The sequence below is a fragment of the Choloepus didactylus genome, chromosome 10, assembly GCF_015220235.1.
Source record: "Choloepus didactylus isolate mChoDid1 chromosome 10, mChoDid1.pri, whole genome shotgun sequence".
NCBI classification, from domain to species: domain Eukaryota; kingdom Metazoa; phylum Chordata; class Mammalia; order Pilosa; family Megalonychidae; genus Choloepus; species Choloepus didactylus.
In genome coordinates this window covers 32,749,902-32,772,960 of record NC_051316.1, presented here as the reverse complement: position 1 = coordinate 32,772,960, position 23,059 = coordinate 32,749,902, and the positions used below count along the sequence as shown (strand labels likewise).

The 23,059-nt window shown below is 45.3% G+C and overlaps 1 protein-coding gene across 1 annotated transcript; it reads right to left on the bottom strand.

Moving 5' to 3' along the window:
- Positions 1 to 1,347: 1,347 nt before the first annotated feature.
- LOC119545152 (nuclear pore complex protein Nup153-like) lies at positions 1,348 to 4,811 on the bottom strand. The gene is made up of 2 exons (XM_037850741.1): positions 1,484 to 4,811; positions 1,348 to 1,388 (listed from the first exon to the last, which is right to left on the bottom strand). Exons 1-2 carry the CDS (start codon positions 4,809 to 4,811, stop codon positions 1,348 to 1,350), a joined length of 3,369 nt encoding a protein of 1,122 aa, XP_037706669.1.
- Positions 4,812 to 23,059: the final 18,248 nt, after the last annotated feature.

Below are 23,059 nucleotides of genomic sequence, written 5' to 3'. Positions count from 1 at the left end.
TTACTGGAAATCTTTATTTCTTCATCTGGTTTCAGTCAATTGTTTAGCGTCCCTTTCAGCCTGCTTAGTACTCATCTACTGGTGATGAAGTCCCTCAGCTTTTGATTATCTGGGAATGTTTTCATCTCCCCCTCATTTTTATCCTTCAGGTGCTCGTGAATTCTCCAAGTCTCTGATGGTTATTGACTTCTATTTGTATTCCATTGTGGTCACAGAATGTGCTTTGAACAAATTCATTTTTTTATTTTTTATTTTATTGAGGCTTGTTTTTATGTCCCAGCATACAGTCCATTCCGGAGAAAGATCCGTGATCACTAGTGAAGAACATGTGTCCCGGTGACCTGGGACGTAATATTCTATATATGCCTGTTAAAAGTCTCTATACCTCTCTCTCATTTCTTTGTCTCTCTGTCGGTAGGGCTCGCTTTAGTATGTGAAGTAGGGCAGGTCTTTTATTAGCAAACTCTCTCAGCATTTGCTTTCACTGTGTGTGCACTTCACCACCAGCACCACTGCCCCACAGTAGCCAAAGCTTCTCTGGAGTGATGGCAACTTACTGTCCTCTGACTGAAATACAGTCATGGATGTTTTCTCCAGTAGTAGAAAAAAATAATGGTTCAAAAAAAGACAGGTGATAGTCTTACTGAAAACACAGAAATACCATACAAGTACTAAACAGTGAAGTTGACAGATCTAAAAGGCCCTCAGCATGGATGTCTTGAATCAGGCTTCCTCTCTCAGAAAACTGTAGTGCACAGTACACCCAACTCACTCACTTCACACAAGCACAGCACAAACTCAGCACAGAAATCATTCATTTCAACATCCCCTAATCTATACTGATGACTGAAGCTTCAGAAAAATAACCGATGATCCAGCAAATCATTCACTGATCTAGTCTGTTCTGGCTGTCCCCAGAAGAGTGCCCAGTTCCAACTGGCTGTTTATTTTTCTGAAGCTTCAGGCATCAGTATAGATTAGGGGATGCTGAAATGAATGACTTCTAGGCTGAGTCTCTGCTGTGCTTGTGTGAAGTGAGTGAGTTGGGTGTACCGTGCACTACAGTTTTCTGATGGAGGAAGCCTGATTAAAGATGTCCATGCTAAGTGCCTTTCAGATCTATCAACTTCTCCATTTAGTAATTGTATGGTATTTCTGTGTTTTCATTATTAATAAAACTGTTGTGTATATCAGCATTGTGACCATTATTTCTCGCGGTTTTTTTCATGAGTTCAGAAAATGAACTTCTGAAAAAGAAAACATAGTTCATCCGTTTGACTGGAATTAGGAGTTGTCCTAGAGCCCAATGCCCTCTGACTAGGCTGCTGTCCAAACACAGCAGGCTGGTTACCACTTGACGCCACACCAAAAGTAGGTGGTGGTGCAGGCTGGGAAGCAGTTGCGAATAATGCCGTGAGATAAGGCTGGCTGGCACCATGGCTTTGTCCAAATGTTGGGGTCTGGTTAGCAACAAATGCTGGACCGGTAGATGGTGTTGAAGGTCCAGTGCCAAATACAAAGTACGGTCCTCCAGAGCTAGATGACGTTGTAGCTCGAGAACTGAAACCAGAGGTTGAAGTATTATGACTCATGGCTCCTGGACCTAAGACAACTGGGGTGACATCTGTACCAGTGCTATTTTGCTGAGAAAATAGCAAAGACTGAGCTGTGCTGGGTCCAGCAAAGTTACTTTTGCATGCTGCACATGTGGCAGAATCTGCTCTATTCTGTACTAGGCATACTTCACAGTCCCAGCTTCCCTCAGGATTCTTCAACTTCTCCAATCCTAGACTGTTTCCAGAATAAAGACCAACAGGTACAGTGCTGCTACTTGAAGCCGGGACTGAGCTCTCTGTTTTCTTGGACATACAGGACATGCATTTATTGTCTTCTGCATTATTAGAAACACTGCATATTGGACACTCCCAAGATCCTATTGGTATTCTGAACTCATCTGCAATTCCTAAGGTACCGGTGGTCACAGTGCAGCTAGAAGATGAAGCAGTCATAGTTATGCCACTTTCTGAAACCACTGGCAGTGGAAAGAACTGGGTGACACCAATTCCAAGTCTGATTGTTTCACAAGCTATACATTTTATTGCTTCAGGTTTATTTTGCACTAAACATGTATCACACTCCCAAGTTCCTACTTGCGGTTTAAGTTTGTCCCCAAAATCTGCCCCTGATGCAGAAATGGTTGGTTTGCCACTTTTTCTTGGTGTTCCAATTGCTGTTTGTTCAGCGGTATCTCTTGGTGGCAACTTGGTGGCTTGACAGGCTATGCACTTATCATCGGTAATTTTGTTTGGGAGCAGACATGCACCACAGCGCCATGATGATCTAGCTTTTAAACTTTCCCCAAGTCCAGTTTCACTAGAGGAAAACCTACATACGGCTGGTCCTGTATAGACTACCGGGCTTGTGGTAGGCTGAGCAGGAAAAGCATCTACCTTTGGTGATATGAAACCAGGGGTTTTCAGAACATCAAGGACTCTTCCTCCTTTCCGGGTTTTTGCAGGTCTAGGAGGGCCCTCATCATCTTCATCTAGCTTCCTCTTACGGCTTGTATTATTCACTGCAGTGATATCTTGAGCTGTAGTACTTCTCATAGGTTCTGAAGTACTACTGGTGTCTGGAAGTTCTGTTTTTGCAACAGGCATACTAAATGTAAATTCAGCAGATGATACAGGTAGTACAACTGCCTCAGTAGATTTTACAATGGGAGAAGAAAATCTAAACATGGGTCTGCCAGTGCTGCTCGGAGAAATCAACTGTACCTTATCTGTTACTGATTGTGAAGGACTGATGGGAGCTGGAGAGGAAGTTGTCAGCAAAGGACTATGAAAACTAAATGCTGGCAGTGAAGAACTGGTGATTGGTAGAGAGATTTTTGATGATACTGGTGCTTCCATTTCCTCCTCCACTGGTGGTTCAGATGTCAGGAAGTGTGTTCTCTCCTGTCTAACTTTGCCACCTCTACTACCTACTCCAGAAGACAATCCATTGGGTTCAGGGAGATGCATATTTTCATCTGGAAAGCCACTTGCTTGTTCTATATTTTGTCCTGGTGTCACACTGTTTTCATGAGTACTGTGCTTTTCAACTATTAGTTGATTAGCCTTCCTCAATTCATGAGATGGGGTCAGAGACGGTTTAAAATAAACACTTTGATTTGTTGCTCTGGAAACTAGCTTTGGGGACATGAGTTTTTGAACAGGATACTGAGAACCCACCTTATCTCTTTTGGCCCCAAAATCTGTGTTATCTATCCAACTCCTATCAAGAGGAGAATACACAGGAAAAGGAAGAACATCTGCTAGAGGTCCTGATAGCTTCTCTAAAGACTGTAATATTCGCCGAGCTGCTGAACTAGTCACACCACAGGACTGTGCATTGAGTTGCTTAGCTTTCATCTGTCTTCTTACTGGTGCCTGATAAGAGGTCCTTGCTAGTTTACAATGTCTTAAAGCAGCTGCTGCCCTACCATATGTCATTTTTCCAGGATAACAAGGAGGATCTCCATGCTGACTTGTGTGAAAGATCAAAGATTTCTCAAATGAAGGGGAAAGTGTCCCAAACACAGACAAGCTGAACGCTGGTTTTTTTGACCCGGTGGCAGTGTGCTGTGAGAGTGAATGAGACTGCTCAGCCTCTGGGGACCACAGAGGAGGCGCTGAAGGCTTCTTTGAAGCAGCCATAGCTTTATCGGAACCTCTCGCTGAAAAATCACCATGGCTAGTTGACATGTTATCATCACCATGCTGAGAGGTAGAGTCTATAATTTCCTTCACAAGGGAAAATCCACGACTGCCAATTGGGAATGCTGATGATGTGGACAGATGACAATTCAATGCAGGGGATTCCAACATGGACAAATTTGAGTGGCTCTGACATAGAGAAGGCCTATTTAATTCACCTGCATAATGTGAAGCAGGGCTGGTTGTTGAGGCATCTTCTCTATTACTGACTGTTGGCTCACTAGTGATCCTCCCGTCATTAATATTAGAGCTCTCCTCACCGGCACACACTATCTGGTCATCCTCCCTATTTTCTTGTGAACACGGAGTCTCCTTTGCGTCTGTTGTGCGGCTGCATACATCTTCATTCTTGTTGAAATATCTCTGCAGCCATGCTGGCACGTTATTCTGAAGACATTCTGTAACCCTGCTAAGAATGCCCAGCTGGCGCCGTCGCCCCTGCGAGTAAGGCTTCACGGGACCGGGGTGGCAACACCGCGTCCGGATCTTGCCGCTGCCCCCTATGCAGGGGGATCTGGAGGCCATGGCAGAGGCTGCCCCACTTCCAGCTCCGGTGCGGGTAAGAACGGTGGGAGAGGCAGAGGCAAAGGCCGCAGAGCCCCACCCCGGCCCTGGCCCAGCCCGATGTCCACCCGCACTGCCCAAGCTGGGGGGCACAGGTACAACAGGGACCGTGAGGTTAGGAAGAAGAGTGGAGCGACAGTGCTCGCTAGGGGAGTGGGCAACGATGCCAGCAACCGAAAGCCAAGAGGTGGCTCCAGTACTGCAGCCTCCTACGGATTCCACCTCTGTGTATACCGCAGTCTCCGTGGAGATCTCTCCCAGAAGACAATGCTGCCTGCCCAGAATTCCACCTCTGTGGGTGGGGCGGTCTCCATGGAGATCTCTCCCAGAAGACAGGGAGCAGCTCCCGGCATTATTGAGGCCCAACTCAAACGCTGGCCTTGGGGATTCTTCTTCTGACGCCTTGGCCAGCGCTGAGATGGCTAATGCCACCAGCAATGCCCGCTGACCCACCTTCTCTGCGCACAGCGCCCACAGCGCTACTGCCATCGACCGTGCACACTCCGTAACATGACATGCATGTACTTGCACTTATCGCGAGTAAGCCGGAGGTGATGCACGCACAAGTCGCCAACACTCAGGGAGAAAAAAAACCCATGTATATTAAATGATTCCATGACCCCTCCCCACCACACTGAACCAGGCTCTGGGATCCACTTCCAAAGACTGCACCTCAGGCTTCCATGGCACCCCGCAAGCCAGCCTTCTCTGCCCTCACCTGGAGCCCCGGCCGTGGGAGGAGATATGCACCAATAACTGTCCCAAGTTCGTTCTATCCAGCTTTAGTCAACCTAAACCCCTTTTACAAAAACATGCGCCTAGAATACACCTGCACACTTAGTATGAACCTTTTACTTTTGCCCAAAACATATCAGCAAAACCATGCTATAAATAACAAGAACAGGCAAAGCCCCTTCTATATCTGGAAAACAGACACACACAACTTACACATACTCCAGTCACTTCTTCCTATCTAAGGCGAAATGCTACACACACTCAAATTCCTACACACACACCTGGAACCACACAAAACATCCACACATTATGCCCGTTTACCACCATGTACGACCAAAATACTTCTCTGACGTATACCAAGAAAACCTCCACACAAACACAGTCCCTGTCACACTTTCAAGTGAAGAGTTATCTCATCCACCACTCTACCGTGAACCTGCACACAATCGCCCGGTTCTAGAGAGCACACAAACTACTATACACTACATAGACACAAAGAAACATCTCCAGTCTGCCAGAGATGACGACAGAGGAAATCTCTGCCAAGGCCCAATTCACACACCGACAAATTACCACAACCCCAGATACTCCAAGGTACTCGTACCACATGCTTCCATTACATACAAATAAAATTGTCCCACATCACTGGAAACACACAACCCAAACTCCCATCAAATATTCGGCTCCCAGAATGCATGCTAACGACTTCCTACTACAAAATGCAAACACATAGTCCTAGAAAATGTGCAAACTCCCACGCATCATAAATACATACATCAATGAAATTCAAATTCAACTTCCACCTGCCTCGAATATACTCAAATACACAACACACAAAAGTAGGCAAATATAATCACCAATACATATCCGGTCCCACATCACATACCTGTGTGCATAAAGAGTCACACAAAGCAAATGCCACAGAATCCTACAATCTGAACATATAGGACACCCTACCAACCCACTAAAACTCATACAGCTACCCTTCAATACCAATATATGTAGACGCACATCTGAAAATCAATACAAGAAACACACATGGCCAATGTGCCTTAAGAACGTGCGGATGAGCCCCCACCAACACATTTCCAAACATTCACAACGCAGGAATCCCACACCCAAACTAATACATGCAGCCACATTGCCTAACAAGATCTGATGCACACGCATTATCACTTGCAATGCCTCCGTGACCCAAACACAATTCCCCAACGTTCAGGGGCAAAAACCCACAGGTATGTGAAACCGCCACGTCATCCACCCCACCCCCACCCTGAACCCGGGCTCTGTGACCCAGTCCTGAGGCCTCCACCTCTGGGCTCAGAGGAACCCCGCTGGACTGCCCAACCTTCCCAGTCTCCAGCTGCTGCTCCCACAGACCCCACCCTACCGTCTCCCTGCCCTCTCCAGGCCTTTCTGTGTCCACACCTGGCAGTCTTTCCCCACCTTGGGATCTGCCTTCCTTCCCCCGGCCTCGTGCTGGCTCACATTCCTTCCCCACTTCTCCCAGCAATCCTGGGCTGTCCACCTGCTTCCACCACCTAAGCCTGCTGCCCTGGGTGGGAGGGTGCTCTTGTCTGTCCGTCCATCCCTCAGGCCAGGTCAGTGTCAGGAGGAAGGGGCAGCACTGGGATGTCTGACTCAGGCTGCATCACACTCTGGGCCAGCCCATGCCAGGTGCCACTTGCCAGCACCTCCTGTGACATTTCTCATGGGCAGGAAAATGAGCCCTTGGACATTCCCTCCTCCAGGCTCTGGCACTTTCTTTCCCACCTGGCCACCCTGTTCTCCACCCCACCGTCCTGCATGAGATACTTTCGCACCTGTTTTTCAGTCCGTGATCTGCAAGCTCCACTGAGAATTTCAGCTCCTTGGACTCAATGAGGCAGCAGCTGCTTCCCAGATTTGTGAGAACCTGGATGGGGTGGGGAAGGAGAGGAGGGTTAGCTCAGGGGGGCCCTGCCAGCTGCCCGGCCCCGGTGAGCAGCCAACCCCCAGCCCAGGGGCATCCCCAGTGTCCAGGAACTTTCAGGGGCCTCTGCCAGCAGCAGCCTGCCCAACTGCCAACCATCCCTCACGGACCCCGGGAGGGTCCAACACAGGAGATGCCCATGGCCTGCTGTGCCCAGCAGCCACCCAAGAGGAGAACTGGAGCTTGGAACACCCCCAGGGCCTTCAAAGCAGGGACTATCATGCCTTCTGCAGAGGAGGGGCCCAAGTCCCAGGGGACAGCCTGGACCATTGTCACCATGGGATTCGAATCCATGGTCACACCTTGAACCTGTCTGCCCAGCAGCCCAGTCCCATACTCCTGACCACTGATGGGTGTGGGCACCCCCCAGGCTGTGCCAGCTCCCCCTCCTGGGCTCTCACTTCCTCTGCCAGAGCCTGGCTTCAGCCTTCTCATTCTGGGGGGCTGTTGATGAATTTAATTGAAACCTGGTCAGCAGAGATGAAAGAGTCTTTTTAGTTGTCTCAGCTCAAACTACACCCAAAGTGCAAAAGGTTTCTAAGAAAATTGTTTCTTTGTCACTTTTATCAGAAAGAAAGCAACTTCCTGGGAAGACCACAACTGCAAAAAAAAAGAGATAAATAACAGCAAAAATCCTATAGCCAGTATCCCTCACAGGGACACAGGCAGTTTGGCAAAGTTCTTCTGAGCCCCAAAGGAGTACCCAGCAGGGCATGAATCTGGAACAGAGAAAACAGGCTGGCGAGGGGGTGCCCAAGGGGGCAGCATAGAGCAAAGAGCCGACATCACACTTCCCCACCTCCTCCCCTCCAAGCTGCAGGGAGTCCCTGACTCTCACACAGAGACACACACATGTACATCTGTGCACATGCACACACAGAGAAGTGACACTCACATACGCACACATACTTGCATGCAGATATACCATGTACACACACGTACACACACGTACACACACCAACACACATATGCAAATGTGCACACATGCAAACGTGCAGGCACATGAACACATGCTCGCACATACATGTACTACCACACAAGTGCACACATACACACTCACACAGATACACTTGCATACCCAAATATGCACACACTGACACAGACACACATGCACACACACTCCCACTTCACAGCGGGGTCAGTGAGAGGGTCTCCTGCCTGGCTGATACAGAATCACAGCCGATCTCAAGTCTCTTATCACGTAGGTTTGACTATCCTCACGGAGGCATTTGGGGAGTACATGGGGTTTGTGAATAATTGCACCAAGGCCAAAGGCACAAAGTAGAATGCACACTTGCCCCTTTTATCATTCAGCCCAATGCTCTTTCTAAACTACCAAATGGCCCCTCCAGGTAGGCCCCCGGCCATGCTTGAGCAGTCACTGCTGAATCAATCCAGGCCTTGTATCATACAGATAGGGAAACTGAGGCTTAGGGAAGTGAGGGTGCCTGGTCAAGGTCACATGAAGGCAGCATCCACACCAAGGGGATGGGTCCCCATCCCAGTTCCTGGTATCCTGGCATCCCTGGCTTTTACCCACAAAGAAATAGCCCCCCAGCCCCTGCTCCCCATAGAGAAGCATGGGCTCAGACACACACATACAGGGCAACTGGTTCCTCTGAGTGCCTCAAGCAGATGCTTTCCCATGTACCAACAGGCCATTTCAAAGTTTGGAAACAGTCAGGCTGCAAGTTTCAACCTTCTTTCCACTTCATGAGCTCTGTAAGCCACAGCAGAGAACAATTTAGTGCAATGAGGGCCAGCCAGTAGTGTGCAGAGAGTAACCACTATCAAGGCCACAGGACCCAGGGCCCCCCACTAGGGCCCTGCAGAGGTGGAACAGCTCCACAGCACGGGGACTGTCTTTGGGGGGTGGCAGTTGGGCCTTGGCAGGAGCATCCTGCTTCATTCTCACACAAGCCCATGACTGTGGTCACTAGAGAGCAAGGGTCAATGGCCAGGAAAAGAGTGTGTCTTCCAATGTACCCAGAATCCACCAAAGGGTCACCTGTTTCCAGCCTCCATTCCCACCAAGATGGCCAAGACAGGCCTTAGGCTCATGAGACTGCACATTTCGTCTAAGTGCACATGGAGGGCCAGTGAGTTCAACAGGCCTCACCCCAGGAGAGGGAAGGCAGCATCACAGTGACCCAGGGTGGGGAGGGAGACCCTCCCAGAGACCAGTGACGGTGCAGCATGGTGGACGGAGACCCTGCCCACAGAGCCGAGGGACAGAATAGCACAGTGGGGCAGATGCTGCCCACAGAACCCAAGGACAGGCACTGTAGAGCCTGGGGACAGGGACAGGGACAGGCACAGCACAGCCACAGAAGCCCTGCACACTGAGCCCAGGGGTGGCATCGTGTGGAGAGGCCGTACCTCGTCTACATCTCCATGCTCAGGCTGTGGAGGAAATGCGCTGCAAAGGTCAGGCAGGCCGCAGGGATGAGTGTGGTGTCGATCCAGCCTGGGAGAGACAAACAGAGATGGAGCTAGCCCTTCTCCATGACCCCACCGAGACTAGGCACATCTTGCAACATGGGCACCAGGGCAGGTCCCATGGGATGGTGCGGAGGGCCTGGGAGTTGACAGGGCCCAGGGCTGCTTGATCCCTACCAACACCAACTCTGGATCAGGACCAGGCCCGGCACCTCCAGCAGACTGGTGGGCACAGAGCACCGCCAGCCCAGGGCCTCCATGTCTTCATCCACCCAGAATGCCCCCAGAGGTCCTCACCCTGTAAAGGAGGTGGGGTGAGCCCCACAGCAAAGAGAGCCTGTCTCTGAACAGGCAGAGACAGTTGAATCCAGCCCCTGAAACTGAGAGCCTGGGAGGTGAGGGGACTTGCTCAAGGACACAGGAAGACAGCACCGAGGCCCTGGCATCCCTGGTCTCCACACACAGGGGGAGGAAGGATGACAAGGCAGGGCCACTCCATCTACCAGGAGAGTTGGGACTCAGCCCATGTTAGCGTCAGAGAAGGAACCTGGGGCCCAGACTCCAGGAAACCCCCCAGTTGCTCAACAAATAGACTGTGGACTTACACTGCCTGACATTGAAGCTTACTATGAAGCCATAGTTGTCAAGCAGTATGGTATTGGCACAAAGATAGACATATAGATCAAATTGACAATTCAGAAATCAACACCCAGATCTACGGTTGACTGATATTTGATAAGGCCCTCAAATCCACTGAACGGGAACATAACAGTCTCTTCAATAAATGGGGCTGGGAGAACTGGATGTCTATAACCAAAAGAATGAAAGAGGACCCCTACCTCACAACCCTACATAAAAACTAACTCAAAGTAGATCAAATACCTCAATATAAGAGACAGTACCATAAAACTCCCAGAAGATAATGTAGGGAAACACTCAAGACTTTGTATTAGGAGGTAGATTCTTAGATCTTTCACCCAAAGCACAAGCAACTAAAGAAAGCATAAATAAATGGTAACTCCTCAAAATTGAAAGCTTCTGCACCTCAAAGGAATTTCTCAAAAATGTAAAGGGGCAGTCAACTCAATGGGAAAAAAATATTTGGAAACCATGTATCTGATAAGAGATTGGTATCTTGCATATATAAAGAAATCCTACAACTCAAGAATAATAGTACAAACAGCTCAATTATAAAATAGACAAAAGATATGAGAAGACATTTCTCTGAAAAGTAAATACAAATGGCTAAAAAACACATGCAAAAACGTTCATCTTCACTAGCTATTAGGGAGATGCAAATCAAGACCACAATGTGACAATATCCCACACCATTTAAAATGACTGACTTTAAACAAACAGGAAACAACAAATGCTGGAGAGGATGTTGAGAAATTGGAACTCTTATTCATTGTTGATGGGACCACAGAATGGTACAGACACTCTGGAGGACAGTTTGGCTTTTCCTCAGAAAACTAGGTATCGAGTTAGTCTATGATCCAGCAATTTCACTCCTTGGTATATACCCAGAAAATCCAAAAGCAGTGACAAGCACAGATTTTGCCAAACCAATGTTCATAACAGCATTGTTCACAATTGCCAGGAGATGGAAACAATCCAAATGTCCTTTGACAGATGAGTGGATAAACAAAATGTGATATAAGCACATGGTGGAATACTATGTGGCCGTAAGAAGGAACGAGGTCACAAAACATATGACAACATGGATGAACTCTGAAGACATAATGCTGAGTGAAATAAGCCACGCACAAGAGATCTTGTCTGTAACCACTAATGTGAACTCTGTGAAACTCCATACCAAACAAGTCCTAAAACCCAGAGGCAACAGCTGCTTTAAGATCAACTATCAGCTGCGGCCCCTTCCCCATACCACTGACACCCCCTTTTAATATGAACAAGTTAGGGTGCTCACTGCCTAGACACTCCTTAAGATGGAGAAAGATTAAGTCAAAGGAAGGAGCAGCAACAAACAAGGTAACACTGAACAAAGGTCTAGGAATACGGAAGCTTTATATAATTACATATATACTTTTGGAAGTGGGGCTGTTGGAAGGGTTGCAAGGAGGAAAATGACATGGTGGAACTGTAGGCTACTGCATCCTTTGGCATTTGTTCTACAGCTGCTCATTGAATTGTGCCTTGAAGGTCTTCTCTTTCTTTATATACCTTGTACTGCATAAGGAAAGACCTGAAATTGTGGAACTGTAACCCATAACAATTTTGGAAATTATCTATTTGACAACTTGTTGAGCTGCACATCAAGAGATATTTTACAATAACAGAAATGGCTGAAGCTGTGAAACTGTGACCCATGACAGTCTTCAAAATTTGCTTCCTAACTACTTGTGAAATCATACATTTAAACTTATCACTGTTGTGTATACATGTTAGAGTTCACAAAAAAGAAAAAAATGGAAAAAAAATGGACTGTGAGTATGAGGGATGAAAGGGGGAGGGAGGGAGGGAAGGAGGGAGGTAGAAGAAGTGAGAAGAACAGAGGGAAGAAGGAAAGGCGGGAAGCAGGGAGGGAGGGACAGAGAGGAGAGGGAGAGTCCACGTATTATGAACCTATCTGAGGCATATAAATCAATCCAAAAGCAAGAGCCTCATTTTCATCCTAATTTAAAACACACAAAAAGTATACATAGGGGAGGCGGGGCAAGATGGCGGACTGGTGAGCTGTATGTTTTAGTTACTCCTCCAGGAAAGTAGGTAGAAAGCCAGGAACTGCGTGGACTGGACACCACAGAGCAATCTGACTTTGGGCATACTTCATACAACACCCATGAACACTTCGACCTACTGACATCAGCGAAATCTGTAAGTTTTTGTGGCCAGGGGAACCGCACCACTCCCTGCCAGGCTCAGTCCCGTGGGAGGAGGGGCTGTCAGCTCCAGGAAGGAGAATGGAGAACTGCAGTGGCAGCCCTTATCGGAAACTCATTCTACTGATCCAAACTCCAACCATAGATAGACTGAGACCAGACAACAGAGAATCTGAGAGCAGCCAGCCTAGCAGAGAGGAGACAGGCATAGAAAAAAAACAACACGAAAAACTGCAAAATAAAAGCGGAGGACTTTTGGAGTTCTGGTGAACATAAAAAGGGGAAGGGCAGAGCTCAGGCCCTGAGGCTCATATGCAAATCCCGAAGAAAAGCTGATCTCTCTGCCCTGTGGACCTTTCCTTAATGGCCCTAATTGCTTTGTCTCTTAGCATTTCGATAACCCATTAGATCTGTGAGGAGGGCCTTTTTTTTTTAATCCTTTTTTCTTTTTCTAAAACAATTACTCTAAGAAGCCCAATACAGAAAGCTTCAAAGACTTGCAATTTGGGCAGGTCAAGACAAAAGCAGAACTAAGAGAGCTCTGAGACAAAAGGCAATAATCCAGTGGCTGAGAAAATTCACTAAACACCACAACTTCCCAAGAAAAGGGGGGTATGTGCTCACAGCCATCATCCTGGTGGACAGGAAACACTCCTGCCCGTCACCAGCCCCATAGCCCAGAGCTGCCACAGACAACCCAGTGTGACGGAAGTGCTTCAAATAACAGGCACACACCACAAAACTGGGCGTGGACATTACCCTTCCCTGCAACCTCAGCTGATTGTCCCAGAGTTGGGAAGGTGGAGCAGTGTGAATTAACAAAGCCCCATTCAGCCATCATTTCAGCAGACTGGGAGCCTCCCTACACAGCCCAGCAGCCCAGAACTGCCCTGGGGGGACGGCACTCACCTGTGACATAACACAGTCATCCCTCAACAGAGGACCCGGGGTGCACAGCCTGGAAGAGGGGCCCACTTGCAAGTCTCAGGAGCCATACGCCAATACCAAGGACTTGTGGGTCAGTGGCAGAGACAAACTGTGGCAGGACTGAACTGAAGGATTAGACTATTGCAGCAGCTTTAAAACTCTAGGATCACCAGGGAGATTTGATTGTTAGAGCCACCTCCACTCCCTGACTGCCCAGAAACACGCCCCATATACAGGGCAGGCAACACCAACTACACACGCAAGCTTGGTACACCAATTGGACCCCACAAGACTCACTCCCCCACTCACCAAAAAGGCTAAGCAGGGGAGAACTGGCTTGTGGAGAACAGGTGGCTCGTGGATGCCACATGCTGGTTAGTTAGAGAAAGTGTACTCCATGAAGCTGTAGATGTGATAAATTAGAGATAAGGACTTCAATTGGTCTACAAATCCTAAAAGAACCCTATCAAGTACAGCAAATGCCAAGAGGCCAAAAACAACAGAAAATTATAAAGCATATGAAAAAAACAGACAATATGGATAACCCAAGCCCAAGCACCCAAATCAAAAGATCCGAAGAGACACAGCACCTAGAGCAGCTACTAAAAGAACTAAAGATGAACAATGAGACCATAGTACGGGATACAAAGGAGATCAAGAAGACCCTAGAAGAGCATAAAGAAGACATTGCAAGACTAAATAAAAAAATGGATTATCTTATGGAAATTAAAGAAACTGTTGACCAAATTAAAAAGATTCTGGACACTCATAGTACAGGAGTAGAGGAAGCTGAACAACGAATCAGTGACCTGGAAGATGACAGAATGGAAAATGAAAGCATAAAAGAAAGAATGGGGAAAAAAATTGAAAAAATCGAAATGGACCTCAGGGATATGATAGATAATATGAAACGTCCGAATATAAGACTCATCGGTGTTCCAGAAGGGGAAGAAAAGGGTAAAGGTGTAGGAAAAGTATTCAAAGATATTGTTGGGGAAAACTTCCTAAATCTTCTAAACAACATAAATACACAAATCATAAATGCTCCGCGAACTCCAATTAGAATAAATCCAAATAAACCCACTCCGAGACATATTCTGATCACACTGTCAAACACAGAAGAGAAGTAGCAAGTTCTGAAAGCAGCAAGAGAAAAGCAATTCACCACATACAAAGGAAACAGCATAATGCTAAGTAGTGACTACTCAGCAGCCACAATGGAAGTGAGAAGGCAGTGACACAATATATTTAAAATTCTGAGAGAGAAAAATTTCCAACCTAGAATACTTTATCCAGCAAAGCTCTCCTTCAAATTTGACGGAGAGCTTAAATTTTTCACAGACAAACAAATGCTGAGAGAATTTGCTAACAAGAGACCTGCCCTACTGGAGATACTAAAAGGAGCCCTACAGACAGAGACACAAAGAAAGGACGGAGAGACTTGGAGAAAGGTTCAGTACTAAAGAGATTCGGTATGGGTACAATAAAGGATATTAATAGAGAGAGGGTAAAAATATGGCAAACATAAACCAAAGGATAAGATGGCTGACTCAAGAAATGCCTTCACGGTTATAACGTTGAATGTAAATGGATTAAACTCCCCAATTAAAAGATATAGATTCGCAGAATGGATCAAAAAAAATGAACCGTCAATATGTTGCATACAAGAGACTCATCTTAGACACAGGGACACAAAGAAACTGAAAGTGAAAGGATGGAAAAAAAATATTTCATACAACCTACAGCCAAAAGAAAGCAGGTGTAGCAATATTAATCTCAGATAAAATAGACTTTAAATGCAGGGATGTTTTGAGAGACAAAGAAGGCCACTACATACTAATAAAAGGGGCAATTCAACAAGAAGAAATAACAATCGTAACTGTCTATGCACCCAATCAAGGTGCCACAAAATACATGAGAGAAACACTGGCAAAACTAAAGGAAGCAATTGATGTTTCCACAATAATTATGGGAGACTTCAACACATCACTCTCTCCTATAGATAGATCAACCAGACAGAAGACCAATAAGGAAATTGAAAACCTAAACAATCTGATAAAGGAATTAGATTTAACAGACATATACAGAACATTACATCCCAAATCACCAGGATACACATACTTTTCTAGTGCTCATGGAACTTTCTCCAGAATAGATCATATGCTGGGACATAAAACAAGCCTCAATAATTTTAAAAAGATTGAAATTATTCAAAGCACATTCTCTGACCACAATGGAATACAATTAGAAGTCAATAACCATCAGAGACTTAGAAAATTCACAAATACCTGGAGGCTAAACAACACGCTCCTAAACAATCAGTGGGTTAACGAAGAAATAGCAAGAGAAATTGCTAAATATATAGAGACGAATGAAAATGAGAACACAACATACCAAAACCTATGGGATGGAGCAAAAGCAGTGCTGAGGGGGAAATTTATAGCACTAAATGCATATATTAAAAAGGAAGAAAGAGCCAAAATCAAAGAACTAATGGATCAACTGAAGAAGCTAGAAAATGAACAGCAAATCAATCCTAAACCAAGTAGAAGAAAAGAAATAACAAGGATTAAAGCAGAAATAAATGACATAGAGAACAAAAAAACAATAGAGAGGATAAATATCACCAAAAGTTGGTTCTTTGAGAAGATCAACAAGATTGACAAGCCCCTAGCTAGACTGACAAAATCAAAAAGAGAGAAGACCCATATAAACAAAATAATGAATGAAAAAGGTGACATAACTGCAGATCCCGAAGAAATTAAAAAAATTATAAGAGGATATTATGAACAACTGTATGGCAACAAACTGGATAATGTAGAGGAAATGGACAATTTCCTGGAAACATATGAACAACCTAGACTGACCAGAGAAGAAATAGAAGACCTCAACCAACCCATCACAAGCAAAGAGATCCAATCAGTCATCAAAAATCTTCCCACAAATAAATGCCCAGGGCCAGATGGCTTCACAGGGGAATTCTACCAAACTTTCCAGAAAGAACTGACACCAATCTTACTCAAACTCTTTCAAAACATTGAAGAAAATGGAACACTACCTAACTCATTTTATGAAGCTAACATCAATCTAATACCAAAACCAGGCAAAGATGCTACAAAAAAGGAAAACTACCGGCCAATCTCCGTAATGAATATAGATGCAAAAATCCTCAACAAAATACTTGCAAATCGAATCCAAAGACATATTAAAAAAATCATACACCATGACCAAGTGGGGTTCATTCCAGGCATGCAAGGATGGTTCAACATAAGAAAATCAATCAATGTATTACAACACATTAACAAGTCAAAAGGGAAAACTCAATTGATCATCTCAATAGATGCTGAAAAAGCATTTGACAAAATCCAACATCCGTTTTTGATAAAAACACTTCAAAAGGTAGGAATTGAAGGAAACTTCCTCAACATGATAAAGAGCATATATGAAAACCCCACAGCCAGCATAGTACTCAATGGTGAGAGACTGAAAGCCTTCCCTCTAAGATCAGGAACAAGACAAGGATGCCCGCTGTCACCACTGTTATTCAACATTGTGCTGGAAGTGCTAGCCAGGGCAATCCGGCAAGACAAAGAAATAAAAGGCATCCAAATTGGAAAAGAAGAAGTAAAACTGTCATTGTTTACAGATGATATGATCTTATATCTAGAAAACCCTGAGAAATCGATCATACAGCTACTAGAGCTAATAAACAAATTTAGCAAAGTAGCGGGATACAAGATTAATGCACATAAGTCAGTAATGTTTCTATATGCTAGAAATGAACAAACTGAAGAGACACTCAAGAAAAAGATACCATTTTCAATAGCAACTAAAAAAATCAAGTACCTAGGAATCAACTTAACCAAAGATGTAAAAGACCTATACAAAGAAAACTACGTAACTCTACTAAAAGAAATAGAAGGGGACCTTAAAAGATGGAAAAATATTCCATGTTCATGGACAGGAAGGCTAAATGTCATTAAGATGTCAATTCTACTCAAACTCATCTACAGATTCAATGCAATCCCAATCAAAATTCCAACAACCTACTTTGCAGACTTGGAAAAGCTAGTTATCAAATTTATTTGGAAAGGGAAGATGCCTTGAATTGCTAAAGACACTCTAAAAAAAGAAAAACGAAGTGGGAGGACTTACACTCCCTGACTTTGAAGCTTATTATAAAGCCACAGTTGCCAAAACAGCATGGTACTGGCACAAAGATAGACATATGGATCAATGGAATCGAATTGAGAATTCAGAGATAGACCCTCAGATCTATGGCCGACTGATCTTTGATAAGGCCCCCAAAGTCACTGAACTGAGTCATAATGGTATTTTCAACAAATGGGGCTGGGAGAGTTGGATATCCATATCCAAAAGAATGAAAGAGGACCCCTACCTCACCCCCTACACAAAAATTAACTCAAAATGGACCAAAGATCTCAATATAAAAGAAAGTACCATAAAACTCCTAGAAGATAATGTAGGAAAACATCTTCAAGACCTTGTATTAGGCGGCCACTTCCTAGACTTTACACCCAAAGCACAAGCAACAAAAGAGAAAATAGATAAACGGGAACTCCTCAAGCTTAGAAGTTTCTGCACTTGAAAGGAATTTCTCAAAAAGGTAAAGAGGCAGCCAACTCAATGGGAAAAAATTTTTGGAAACCATGTATCTGACAAAAGACTGATATCTTGCATATATAAAGAAGTCCTACAACTCAATGACAATAGTACAGACAGCCCAATTATAAAATAGGCAAAAGATATGAAAAGACAGTTCTCTGAAGAGGAAATATAAATGGCCAATAAACATATGAAAAGATGTTCAGCTTCACTAGCTATTAGAGAGATGCAAATTAAGACCACAATGAGATACCATCTAACACCGGTTAGAATGGCTGCCATTAAACAAACAGGAAACTACAAATGCTGGAGGGGATGTGGAGAAATTGGAACTCTTATTCATTGTTGGTGGGACTGTATAATGGTTCAGCCACTCTGGAAGTCAGTCTGGCGGTTCCTTAGAAAACTAGATATAGAGTTACCATTCGATCCAGCGATTGCACTTCTCAGTATATACCCGGAAGATTGGAAAGCAGTGACACGAACAGATATCTGCACGCCCATGTTCATAGCAGCATTATTCACAATTGCCAAGAGATGGAAACAACCCAAATGTCCTTCAACAGATGAGTGGATAAATAAAATGTGGTATATATACACGATGGAATACTACGCGGCAGTAAGAAGGAACGATCTGGTGAAACATATGACAACATGGATGAACCTTGAAGACATAATGCTGAGCGAAATAAGCCAGGCACAAAAAGAGAAATATTACATGCTACCACTAATGTGAACTTTGAAAAATGTACAACAAATGGTTTATAATGTAGAATGTAGGGGAACTAGCAGTAGAGAGCAATTAAGGAAGGGGGAACAATAATCCAAGAAGAACAGATAAGCTATTTAACGTTCTGGGGATGCCCAGCAATGACTATGGTCTGTTAATTTCTGATGGATATAGTAGGAACAAGTTCACAGAAATGTTGCTATATTATGTAACTTTCTTGGGGTAAAGTAGGAACATGTTGGAAGTAAAGCAGTTATCTTAGGTTAGTTGTCTTTTTCTTACTCCCTTGTTATGGTCTCTTTGAAATGGTCTTCTTTTGTATGTTTGTTTTCTTTTTAACTTTTTTTTTCATACAATTGATTTAAAAAAGAAGGGAAAGTTAAAAAAAAAAAAAAGAAAAACAAGGAGAAAAAAAGATGTAGTGCCCCCTTGAGGAGTCTGTGGAGAATGCAAGGGTATTCGCCTATCCCACCTCCATGGTTGCTAACATGACCACAGACATAGGGGACTGGTGGTTTGATGGGTTGAGCCCTCTATCATAGGTTTTACCCTTGGGAAGACGGTTGCTGCAAAGGAGAGGCTAGGCCTCCCTATAATTGTGCCTAAGAGCCTCCTCCCGAATGCCTCTTTGTTGCTCAGATGTGGCCCTCTCTCTCTAACTAAGCCAACTTGAAAGGTGAAATCACTGCCCTCCCCCCTATGTGGGATCAGACACCCAGGGGAGTGAATCTCCCTGGCAACGTGGAATATGACTCCCGGGGAGGAATGTAGACCTGGCATCATGGGACGGAGAACATGTTCTTGACCAAAAAGAGGGATGTGAAAGGAAATGAAATCAGCTTCAGTAGCAGAGAGATTCCAAAAGGAGCCTAGAGGTCACTCTGGTGGGCACTCTTACGCACACTTTAGACAACCCTTTTTAGGTTCTAAAGAATTGGGGTAGCTGGTGGTGGATACCTGAAACTATCAAACTACAACCCAGAACCCATGAATCTCGAAGACAGTTGTATAAAAATGTAGCTTATGAGGGGTGACAATGGGATTGGGAAAGCCATAAGGACCACACTCCACTTTGTCTAGTTTATGGATGGATGAGTAGAAAAATAGGGGAAGGAAACAAACAGACAAAGGTATCCAGTGTTCTTTTTTACTTCATTTGCTCTTTTTCACTCTAATTACTATTCTTGTTATTTTTGTGTGTGTGCTAATGAAGGTGTCAGGGATTGATTTAGGTGATGAATGTACAACTATGTAATGGTACTGTGAACAATCGAAAGTGCAATTTGTTTTGTATGACTGCATGGTATGTGAATATATCTCAATAAAATGAAGATAAAAAAAAAGTATACATATTACATTTAGAAAATCTGAACATCGACTGGATATTTGATGATATGAAAGGATTATCATTAATTGTTACTTTTTAAAGGGATGATGCCTGTATTTTAATAGTGTTACTTAAAAAAAGTATTTTAGAGATAGAAACTGAAATATTTTTGGATCAAACAATATCTCTAGAATTGACTTCAACATAATCTGGGCTAGGGAAGTGGCAAAGGCTTATAGCATACTTCCTCCTTTTGTCTGTACTTGCACTATCCCTTACTGCAAAGTTTAGAGTAAGCAAAAACTCTCTTTGTCCCTTCAGGGGTGGCCCTGGCCCTGCCAGTGGCTCAGGGTGCGGTTCCCACAGCCATCAGGGAGCTCTCCGGGTTTGCTCTTGGGGGTGGCCCACCTCGCCCTCCTGCTGGCTTCACTTCCCAGGAGCAATAGCAGGCTGTGAGGCAGGAGACCCAGGTCCTGGGACCCCTGAGGCCACCCAGGCCCAGCTGATGAGATGAACAGCACCTGGCCATGTGGGATAGTGCCCTTGGAGCATTTGATCACCTGGTCAACAAAGAACATCTCACTCTTGTTGGAGGCGGAATGGCAGAACTCGTAAAGGGAGGAGTTGGCCGAGGCCGGCTTGAGGAGATAGATCTTCTCACCCTGCCAACAAGAGGCCATTAGCAGTGCCCCCATCCTGGGGATGCTGGGATCTTAGAAAGCTTCTAGGTATACGTGACCCCAGCAGGAACTGGGCAACACCCCATAATCACACATGCCCACATTTCTGCAGCCCTCCAAATGGACATGTGCCCCAAAGGGGTACATAAACTCTGTAACTGAGGGAGTTATAAGAAGCTCCACTTTTTGGAACTGTTGTATCTTGGTCTGGGTTAAGGATGGCCACTACTTCCATGGTCAGCATTTGCCAGGCCCCATCATGCTCTACACCCTCACAACAGTGAGATGCCACCCAGTGAGATGGGCCCAGAGGGTGGCCAGGGTGACCTGCTCAGAGCCTTGCAGAGTCAGGATCAGAAACTGAGCCCCCAGTTCACACACCATCTATTCTGGAGAAAACCAGTTTGGGGCTGGTTGAACCCCAGACTTTGGGTCTCATCCCCCCCACCCCCAAGTTTTTTCATCCTGTTGCTATTTACATCACGTTTTTCCTTCTGGCCTCCCTAATTTTGCCCCAGTGATGAGCCTCTCAGCTCTCCTCTGATTTGTGAGTGTCCCCAGCATCCCCACCTGGCTGGTATCTCTAGCACCGATGCCACGTTTCCTGGATGTGGCCCTTGCATGCCCCTGGGGGGAATAACACCTTGTCCCCACTTCCAGGAAGTCTCCCCAACACCCTCCCTTGGGTACTTGGTCATTTCTCAAGAGGCTTTCACCAAATCATCGCAGGTGCCTCTGTCTCACTAGATGAAGGAGAAATGGCATGTTCTTCTCTGGTCTGGGGAGGCACCCACCCCTCCATCTACAAAGGACTCCCTGCCATCCCCAGTGCCTGAAATTCCAGTCCCTCCGGTGGCGTAACATCCCATCTTAGGCCCCACACATTTAGAGTACATGTGGTCTCCAGACCATCTAGTGGTTGGACTATGGGCTTGCTGAGGGCCTGGGCAGGCCAAGGTCCTGAGGCTCACCTTGAGCACGTGGAACCAGGCAGAGACACCTCATGAACCGATGAGGAAGTCAGTGTAGCTGTCCTTCATACACATAAGGCCGGACTTGGGCACTTTGGGTTTAGCCAGCAAAGCATCATCAGGCCAGTAGTTTTCTCCCCAAGGCTGTTTTTTACAACGTCAGGAGGTTCCATGAAGCTGGACCTTCTGGTCATGGGGAGAGAGACAATGGTCAGTGATGACAAGAATGTTTACCACCGTTTTGGAAGCAATGGGATGTGAAAGGTACTCTATGAAGTCCTTCCTGCACTTTACGTCACTGCCTGGGAAGCAGGTGCCATTGCTTCCGCTTCACAGATGAAGAGACTGAGGTTCTGGGAGGGCAGGAATGAGCCAGGCCACAGAACTGACTGTTGGCTGATGGATACAAAGCACAGAAGACCAGATGAGGAGAAGCCTAGAGAGCCCAGCTCTGGGCTCAGAAGAGAAAACAGCCATCCCAGAGTAAATGTATCCTTTCCAGGTAAACCAGAAAGCAACCATTTCCAGGGCATCCTCCATGAGTGTGATGGGCAATTTGCACTAAAAGAGAATATTGTTTCTCCTGCACAACACAAGCACCTCCCAGAGTCTCTGCAGCAAAAGTCGCTGCTCCCCAGGGGACACGGCAAGGTGTACACAACTACCACCTCCGTTCACTCTCAAATCCACCAATCCACCTCCAGGGAGGATGGAAAAGGTTAAGGGGTCTCTAATTCAATGAAATGCCACTGTCTTGGATGAAATAGTTTTAGTGGCTGAGAGATTTCAGACGGAGTCGAGAGGTCACTCTGGTGGACATTCTTATGCACTATATAGATAACACCTCTTAGGTTTAAATGTATTGGAACAGCTAGAAGTAAATACCTGAACTACCAAACTCCAACCCAGCAGTCTGGACTCCTGAAGATGATTATATAATAATGTAGATTACAAGGGGTGACAGTGTGATTGTGAAAACCTTGTGGATCACACTTCTTTTATCTAGTGTATGGATGGATGAGTAGAAAAATGGGCATAAAAACTAAATGACAAATAGGGTGGGATGGGGGGATGGTTTGGGTGTTCTTTTTTCACTTTTATTTTTTATTCTTATTCTGATTCTTTCTGATATAAGGAAAATGTTCAGAAATAGATTGTGGTGGTAACTATATGATTGTACTGTGAACAGTTGGTTGTATACCATGGATGATTGTATGGCATGTGAATGTATTTCAATAAAACTGAATTAACAAAAAAAATCCCAAGTACTGCATTATAAACATTCAAGTCAGCAATACCTGTGGAGAGACCAACTGACCATGGCTGAGAATCAGGTCTCAGTGTCCTCGGGCAAAAAGGACACTGGCAGGTCTCAGCCTCCACTCCAGAAATTATGGTCACCATTGGTCAAAACCACATCAGCTCAGGCAAGACAGTGAGAAATCAAAAGCCAGGACCTGGCCCCCCCGTAACCCCAGCAGCCTCAG

Excerpts from the sequence above, each read along its gene's own strand:
- LOC119545152 (XM_037850741.1), bottom strand. The coding sequence starts at position 4,811 with ATGGCAGTAGCGCTGTGGGCGCTGTGCGCAGAGAAGGTGGGTCAGCGG. Across the intron at positions 1,389-1,483 it reads ACCTTCAACACCATCTACCG|CCTGCACCACCACCTACTTT; the intron begins GTCCAGCATTTG and ends ACTGCTTCCCAG.